Source organism: Staurois parvus, unplaced genomic scaffold (genome assembly GCF_062004578.1).
Source record: "Staurois parvus isolate SC_StPar_1 unplaced genomic scaffold, SC_StPar_1.0 ptg000292l, whole genome shotgun sequence".
Lineage (NCBI taxonomy): Eukaryota > Metazoa > Chordata > Amphibia > Anura > Ranidae > Staurois > Staurois parvus.
The window spans coordinates 4,710,667-4,720,201 of NW_028318088.1; the positions used below are offsets into that span (position 1 = coordinate 4,710,667).

The 9,535-nt window shown below is 41.8% G+C and overlaps 1 protein-coding gene across 4 annotated transcripts in view; it reads right to left on the reverse strand.

Moving 5' to 3' along the window:
• FSD1L (fibronectin type III and SPRY domain containing 1 like) overlaps positions 1 to 8,901 on the reverse strand; it is a 129,599-nt gene extending 120,698 nt beyond the window's left edge. For all 4 annotated transcript variants that reach the window (XM_089682618.1, XM_089682616.1, XM_089682615.1 and 1 more), the window contains exon 1: positions 8,737 to 8,901. In XM_089682618.1, the coding sequence (XP_089538744.1) occupies positions 8,737 to 8,751 (15 nt within the window). In that variant the 5' untranslated portion in view covers positions 8,752 to 8,901. The remainder of the gene's footprint in view (positions 1 to 8,736) is intronic.
• Between the last annotated feature and the right edge of the window lie 634 nt (positions 8,902 to 9,535).

The following is a 9,535-nucleotide window of genomic DNA, read 5'->3' on the forward strand; positions in this document are numbered from 1 at the left end:
ATCACATAATGCTTATTTAACTAATGAAATCATTATTCCAAGAGGTTAAAAACAGGGTTCTGATTTGGGGACATTCTTTTTTTCTCCATGGGGTAGTTACAGAATTGTCTTCAGTTCTTTAGAAGAGTACCCAATACTCAGTTGTGTATTGCTTTGTATGGTCTGGTAAAAGGTGGAGAGACCTGAAGGGGTGTGCACATTCTACAAGCTTGTTCTGGAAATCTCACCAGGTTCCTACACTCAGCTGGCTCTGCCTAACTTGGAGTGGTTTCAAAGTTTGCCTGCACCAGGTCCTATCCTACCAGTCACCACCTCCCAAACATTGTACAGAACATAATGGGATTGATTTACTAAAAGGCAAATAGACTGTGCACTTTGCAGGTGCAGTTACTCAGCAAGGGCAGTTGCTCCAGAGCTATGTAAATTAGGTGAAACTTCACTTTGCAAAGAATACAGTGCCTTGAAAAACTATTCATACCCCTTGCAATTTTCCACATTTTGTTATGTTACAACTAAAAACGCAAATATATTTTATTGGGATTTTATGTGATAGACCAACATAAAGTGACACATAATTGTGAAGAGGAAGGAAGATGATAAATGGTTTTCAGCATTTTTTACAAATAAATATCTGAAAAAGTATGTTGTGCATTTGTATTCAGCCTCTCTGAATCAATACTTTGTAGAACCACCTTTCGCTGCAATTCCAGCTGCAAGTCTTTTTGGGGATGTCTCTACCAGCTTTGCACATCTAGAGTGACATTTTTTCCCATTTTTCTTTGTACAATAGCTCAAGCTGTCACACTGGATGGAGAGCGTTTGTGAACAGCAATTTTCAAGTCTTGCCACAGATTCTCAATTGGATTTAGGTCTGGACTTTGACTGGGCCATTCTAACACATGAATATGCTTTGATCTAAAACATTTCATTGTAGCTCTGGTTGTATGTTTAGGGTCGTTGTCCTGCTGGAAGGTGAACCTCTGCAACAGTCTAGTCTTTTGCAGACTCTTAACAGGTTTTCTTCTAAGATTGCCCTGTATTTGGCTCCATATATCTTCCCATCAACTCTGATCAGCTTCCCTGTCCCTGCCGAAGAAAAGCATCCCCACAACATGATGCTGCCACCACCATGTTTCACGGTGGGGATGGTGTGTTCAGGGTGATGTGCAGTGTTAGTTTTTCGTCACACATAGCAGTTTGCTTTTAGACCAAAAAGTTAACTTTGGTCCCATCTGACCAGAGCACCTTCTTCCACATGTTTTACTGTGTCCCCCATATGGCTTCTTGCAAACTGCAAACAGGACTTCTTATGGCTTTCTTCTTGCCACTCTCCCTAGAAAGCCAAATTTGTGGAGTGCACAACTAATAGTTGTCCTGAGGACAGATTCTTCCACCTGAGCTGTGGATCTCTGCAGCTCCTCCAGAGTTACAATACGCCTCTTGGCTGCTTCTCTGATTAATGCTCTCCTTGCCTGTCTATTTAGGTGGATGGCCATGTCTTGGTAGGTTTGCAGTTGTGCCATACTCTTTCCATTTTCAGATGATGGATTGAACAGTGCTCTATGGGATGTTCAAAGCTTCGGATATTTTTTTTATAACCTAACCCTGTTTTAAAACTTCTCCACAACTTTATCCCTGATCTGTCTGGTGTGTCCCCTGGCCTTCATGATGCTGTTTGTTCACTAACAAACCTCTGAGGGCTTCACAAAACAACTGTATTTATACTGAGATTAAATTACACACAGGTGGACTCTATTTACTAATTAAGTGACTTCTGAAAGCAATTGGTTCCAATAGATTTTAGTTAGGGGTATCAGAGTAAAGGGGGCTGAATACAAATGCACATCACACTTTTCAGATATTTATTTGTAAAAAAAATTGAAAACCATTTATCATTTTCCTCCCACTTCACAATTATGTGCAACTTTGTGTTGGTGTATCACATAAAATCCCAATAAAATTTACGTTTTTGGTTGCAATGTGGAAAATTTCAAGGGGTATGAATACTTTTTCAAGGCACTGTACCTAAACACACACAAGGAAAATAAAAAAAACAGCATTTTTGTTTGTACTGTACATGATTGGATGATGTAAATCAGCAGACCATAGCCTCATTTGCTGAGCTCTAAAGCAATTGCCTTTGCAAAGTGAAACTGCACTTGCAAAGTTCACAGTCTATTTAGCTTTAGTAAGTCAACCCCAATATGAGATAAAATAAGATCATATTACTGTATTAAGGATGTTGCTTTATGTCTGGTTTGCACCACATGGCAAGTAAGGAAAACAATGGAAGAAGGGAAGACAGAGGAAGGTATTCCTTCTAATTACACTGATCCTGACTAGCCCTAATGACAGCACTAGACAAATGAGCAGTACACCACACTAAAGTCTAAGATCGTGTGTATAGTGAACCATCGTTACAGCAAATAAATTACAATACAGGCGCATATATGCCAAATTCAATATGTCATTTCTAGTAGAAGGTTTTGTAACAACGTAAAAGATGAACACAGACAGACATAAAAAAGCATCTATGACTGTAGTCATATACTTTATAACATATACTTATACACAGTATACTTTAAATGTTACTAACATGTTTCCAAATTTGCCTTGATACAATCCTCATGTAACCCTCTAATAGCAACAATGCCACTGGGAAAGGGAGGGTCAGCACAAGGAGCCAATCGGGTTTTGCTGCTTGCACATGTGCCGACAGTGAAAACACTGGCAAAAACAGATAAGAGAGGGAACAAAAGGGATGATCTCATCAGCATCTTGCCACACCTAAAAAACTTTCAAGTGAATTTCTCCTAAACTACTCTAGCATTCTGCTTAATCCATTTTATGTAAACCTGTCTACATAAAAAACATTGTTACATCACATAAAATAAACCAAGCAGCAATTTAATTTGTGGAGTCTAAGTAGTCATGAACAAAGACTAGCCGATAGCCTGCTGCATATGCTATGATATCTACTGCTGGATGTATATATAACTAAGGTCATGAAACTGCATTCTTCACCTTCTATAAAAAGTATGTGTAACACAGTCAGAAGATCCTTCCAGGGTCACCGCCTGCTATAATGCACCTATTCTATTTTAAAGTGCTGTGGAAAGCTGCAGGTAAGCCTTCTCCCATGGAACAGCTGCTGGATATGACACATTATCTCAGTTTACTGAGCTAACTAAACTAGCTCCACTTATATAGATAAGAATTTTACTGTCTCATTGTTTGATATTAGTCCTTTTTAATCGAATAACGCTTGACACTTCCGTGTCGTTATCATGGTCCCATTGACCTCAATGCAATGACTGCAGCATGTATACAGTCCTGTCAGTTTTATTGTGACAGTTCAGATGGCTGGCAAAATGGTGGTAAAACTGGGGCTCTGACTACCGATTTTACTAAGGATGCACCCATACGTGTACGAGTACAGATACTTTCAGTCAAGTACTTGCTGATACCAAGTACCAATACTTTGCGGTGCGATTTGCGTTAATACAAATTGTATGAATGCGAACTGCACCACAAAGAATAGCATGCGATTTGAACAGGATTGCGATTCCTGTCCAAATCGCAAGTGGTTTCCCCACTGCTCCTGTGTGAGCCCAGGCTTGTCATAGTACACAGTAGTCATCCCTGCAAGGAGAGGAGAGAAAGCTGTGGGGATTTCAAATCCCCAGACCTGTAAAGCAGCTTTCTCTCCTCTCCTTGCAGGGATGACAGTATGGGCTAGAAAACTTGATTGGTTATCACTGTCCATGTGAAGCTACTGACCAATCAAAAGCCCTCCAGCCCAAACTGTCATCCCTGCAAGGAGAGGAGAGAAAGCTGTGGGATTTCTCTCCTCTCCTACAGCTGAGAATCCAGAGCATCTGCCTCCAGATGCCCACATGCCCACTCAGCATGGGAATGGTGCAAGGAGGTTTCCCGCACCGCTACTATGACAAGCCTGGGTTCACACAGGAGCAGTGGAAAAACCACATGCAATTTGAACAGGAATCGCATCCTGTCTGACAGCAGAAACAGTGTATATCAATTTGACTTTACTTTGACTCTATATTGTGTATATTTAGATCTTTTATCAACATTTGATGCTGACTTGTTTTTATTCCATTGAATATTAGTGCTTCTTTACAAATGGTTTGCCTGCAGTGTGTCCTTTTTAAAACGTATCTAAACCCAAAAACAAAAATGTAATGTATTGCAGTTTACCAATTCCTAAATATGGTGGCTGCATTAGTTTTCAAGTTTTTTTTTTGTTTTTTTTCCCTTTCGCCTGATGTACTTATTTGAGTGTATGGCATAGAGCGTAAGACAACTGAGCATACAATTGGGAACAGGAACAATTAGAAAGAATAGTTAGGTGTAGTGAGGTAGTTAGGTGTAGGGAAGCGTAGGTCTCATTCACATCTGAGCATTTTGTAGCTCAAAGCTCTAAAATACTTACCATCCTAAATCCCATGTATTCCATTAATGCCTGTTCATATGAGTGCTCAGGCACCTGTAGCTTGATGCCCGAATCTACGAAAACTACATAAGCTACTTATAGTACTTGCCTGTATATGCATGCAAAAAAAAAAATAAGCCTAAAAATTGCGGTGCCTGTGTGTGACTGCAACTAACTGTCAAATTAGGGAAAATGATTCACAACTTTAAAGGGTAAGTTCACCTTTTTAGGAAAAAATGAATGCACAAATGTTTGCAGAAAACATTTACAGGGTATGTCAGGCTCCTGCAGACACTTATGCAGGCCATACACAGTTCGAATTCCGAAAGTTTTTTTGTCCGGAAATCTAAAACGTAGTTCACTCCGGTAATCCTATGGTGACATCAATGATTTCGAAAATCGGCCGACCAAGTCATAAAGTTCACCCCATATAACAGGCAAAACTTCTGTTCCTTCCAGGTCACAGCATATTCTTTTTGGAAAAAAACGATCGTACAATTTGACCATCATTGAGTCAAAAATCGGTAATTTTTCACGAATTTTCCAACATGCCCTATCACCGAAAAGGGGAGGAACCACAAAAATCGGCTGGTACCATTGACCCACTAACAGAGCAAAAATCGTCCAATTATTCTTAGGTCCGATTTTTGGATGAAAAATCGGTCGAATTTCGACCCACGTATGGCCGGTCTTACTCCAGCTTTCTGCCTGTACTTCCATATGGGCTTTCTGTTGGAAAGCTGGAGGATGTGTCAATGAACTAGGAGGGTGCTCATCAGAGCCCTACTAGTTCATTGAGAAATACAAGGCATCAATTGAAGTGCCAGACGGGACTTGTAGTTCAGTAATTCACAGACTGTTGTGAATGAGTGACAAGGCTGTGTGGGTGGTGCACTGCACAGCTGTGCCATTCTTAAAATGTGGCAGCAGGTGCTGAGAGAAGATCCCCTGCCCACTGTCACAGAGAAAGGGGTGAGGAGGAGTGAGAGGGGTACAAGCTGGAGTGTGTTACATGTAATTACAGGTCTAGCATGTAACATGTTCCAAAGGTGAACTTAATCTTCAAACAGGTCTTAAAATTAAAATCAAGTTATGTTATTTTGACTATCAAGAGGATATTTGCCAGAAGTAAAGCCTTCCTCCCAGGTGTCTCTGCCCCTCAGATGCCACCATTTTAGTGCATGCACAGATGTACCCAAGGGCTCTACCCAGCCTTAGGGTCCTGGCAGAGCCCATCGGCACATCTACACATGCGCAGGTGATTTAACAAGCATGTGCAAAGACAGAATTTTTTTAAGACTCAACAGTTGCAGTGTTTGCGTAGGAAACCATGTGTGTACACAGATACCTGGGGAATCCGACACATGCACAGATGTGCTACAGAGCTCTCCTGGTATCTGAGCCTTGTGGCACATCTGTTCTGGTTCTTATGCTCACTGATATGGCTTATTCTGCTGCCTATGCATTATATGTGAATGGTCAAGTGTACTTACTGTTGTATCTTTTATATATAATGGATATATTGAATTCATATTGACTTGCTACCTATATATGTGCATTGGTTAACCGCTTGCCACCCAACCTTTAGTTGCAGTGGTTATACCAGGATGATGCCTGCAGCTACAGGCAATGCCCCTGTATCTTTTTTTTTTTTTTTTTGACCAGTGATTCTCTTTTTTTGTAAAAGCAATCCTAGCAATTCAGCAACTGGATTGCTTTCATAGTCTGTGGAAGGGAGTCCTTTCCTGCTCTCACCTGTTCCACTAGGGAACCCGGGATTGCAGCTGGCGGTCTCGCTGGCTTACCATAGAGATGATCGGGGGCCGGAAGGCCCCCGATCATCTCTATGGTCTAAGAAACCAGAAGTGAAAAGTACTTTCTCACTTCCGGTTTCTTGTTTACTGGCTGGCTGCCGGCCATTAAAGCAGCCCATCAGATCAATCTGTATTTAATCGGCTGTTTGGAGTCCAGAGCAGAATTCTGGGGTCTAATAGACCCCAGATCTCTCCATAAATGTCAGGCTGTGCTATCACAAGGGATGCTTTTCATCTCTTGTGATAGCAATAAAGTAGATTACTTCTTGAGTGCAAAGGTGCACGCATACGTAGGTCGCGCAAGCATAGGCTAACGGTGTTCACACCACACATGAGGTATCACCACGAATCTTCTAGTGAGACCAATAATTCTAGCACCAGACCTCCCGGGTAACTCTAAACTGGTAACCTCTAAAGGCTTTTAAAGTGGAACTTCACCCAAAAGGGGATGTTCCACTTGTTCGCATCCTCCCCCCTCCACTGCTACATTTTGGCACTTTTTTGGGGGGAGCGGGTACCTGGTTTTGACAGGAACGTGCATCTATTTCAGGTCAGATCACTGCAGCGATCTCTAAGCCTCTCCTCCTTCCCCCCACAGCCTTCTGGGACACACAGTTTCCAGAAGACTGTGGTACCAGTCACACAGCATGGCTTGTGCATGCGCAGTAAGAAAATGGCTGTGGAGCCGGTAGGCTTCACTGATGGTTTCCCTCACCCAAGATGCTGATAGCTGCAGCCGAAGCCAATTAAAGAATCGCCTTGGGTGAGGGCGAGGACATCGTGGATACCTGGATAGGTAAGTGTCCTTTTATTAAAAGTCAGCAACTACAGTATTTGTAGCTGTTCTCTTTTAATTTTTTTGGGCAGAGACTTTAAAGTGTTGCCTATGGAGATTTTTAGGTACCATAGTTTGGCACCATTCTACGGGCATATGCAATTATAAAGTGTGACTCTGGTATTTACTCGGCATAATATCATCTTTTATATTCTACCAAACTATTATATTGTGTTTTTGCACATTAAAACATATTAATCTGTATTTATTTCCCCCAAAAAATTGCATTTGAAATACCAATGTGCAAATAATGCGACATTAAAAATATTGAACATCCACCATTTTATTCTCTAGAGCTTCTGTTTGAAAAAAAATCTATAATGTTTGGGGGTTCTAAGTAGTGTTCTAGCAAAAAATAAAAAATAGATGATTTTTACATGCAGGGGAGGAATGTCAGAATTATAAAAATAAATAAATAGGGATCTCTTAGATTGTAAGCTCTAGCGGGCAGGGCCCTCTGTTTCCTATTGTACCAAACTGTAATTTCTACCTTCATTTTGTAAAGCGCTGTGCAAACTGTTGGCGTTATATACTGGTAGGTTAATTCTATCTCGCCTAAATTGTCCCTAGTATGTGAATTTATGAATGTGAGTTAGGGACCTTAGACTGCACGCCCATTGAGGGTTAGGGACTGATGTGAATGTACAATATATGTAAAGAGCTACGTAAATTGTCAGCACTATATAAGTACCTGTAAGAAATAAATAAATCTAAATCCTGTGTAATAATTACACGTAAACACAATGATGTACAAATAAAGAGTTATACATTCCCAAAAAAAGCACCCCATCAATGATTGATCAGGTGCATCCTGATCACAGCATCTCTACTAAGGCCTCCTAAACATATTTCGGTGTGGTTCCCCATTCTGTTGCAGTTCCTGTACAATGACATTGTGAACCTGCAGTTTGTGATGGACCAGGCTAGGGTTTAATAATGAAGTGTTTTCTCAGAGCCCACCTGCTCCCCGCTATGCAGTGTGTGTGCAGTGACACCAGGCCAGGGTGGGATGAAGGCCACAGATGATGCTGGGGAAACTGCTGGAGCATCAGTAAACCTTTCTATGGCATTCCACGCCCAGATCAAAGATGGAAACAATGGGCTCCCTCAATTTCCTATACAACTCTTAGTAAAAGTGTAGTCAATAAAAGTGGGTGGCAGCAAAGGGAGCCCCTGCATAGCTATGCACTGTATATGGGGAATTGCACACCTTAATATTGAATGTATTACAAAGACTTAAGTCATTTTAGGGGGGGTATAGGAATGGGGAGGGGGTGTAGGAATGGGGGGGGGGTGTAGCTGTCTATGTATGGTGATGTCTGTCAGTGGGATTTAGCTGAATGCTAGGTAAGAGCAGACATGAGGCTAAGCATCCCTCCTCCGCCCCACGCCCATACCATTCCAGCATCCATCCATCCCTCCGTCTATCACAATGCACAGGATGCTGTGAGGAGGATGGTGTCTATTGTCCCCACAGGCCAGCCTCGCCCGCTCTGCACCAGCCAGCATCCCCTCAATGAATGAACGCCTATTCCCCGACTCACACTTCACCGGCTGCTAAAGTGTGCCAGGGCGGAGGGCTGAGCTCTGCCAACTTTCTATTCCTCCATAGTGGTGAATGGGAAAGCACTTACTTTTTGAGTATCCATAGCCAGGCCCCGGAGCCCCGCAAGCTTTTGTGGAATAGTAGATAAAGAAAGAAATGACTAGAGCTGATGAGCCAGCAGCCTCGGCTCCTCCTCCTCCTCCTCCTGGTCCGCTCAGCGGCTGCTGCAGAGCTCTCAACGCAGTACCACAGAAAGCAGGGCGACCACAGAGATGACTGGGAGGGCGGGGAGCAGAGCGGCTTCTCACTCTACCATAGAGTAGTGGGGACAAGCCAGGCCCTGATGTAAAGCCCTTGTTGAAGCTAAGGGAAGACATTTTAGTTGAGGGCACGGTTTGTCTTACAAATATTAATAGTGGAAGAATGCTATGATATGACTTTTGCACATCCTTGTTCTGTATTGTTGACTTGTTTGTTCATTAACCACTTCAGCTTTGGAAGATTTTATCCCCTGCATGATTAGACCACTTTTTACTATACAGCACTGCGCTACTTTAACCACTTCAATACCAGACACTTATCTTCTTACTGCCCAGGCCAATATTTAGCTGTCACACTTTGAATGACAATTGCGTGATCATGCAACACTGTACTCATGACATTTTTATCTTTTTTTTTTTTAGACAGAGCTTTCTTTTGGTGGTATTTAATCACCTCTGGGTTTTTTATTTTTTGCTAAACAAACCAAAAACAACTGAAAATTTTGAAAACAAAAAAAGTTTTTCCTTTAGTTTCTGTTATAAAATTTTGTAAATAAATCATTTTTCTCCTTCACTGATGTGAGCTAATGAGGCTGCAGTGATGGGCACTGATAGGAGGCAGTGATG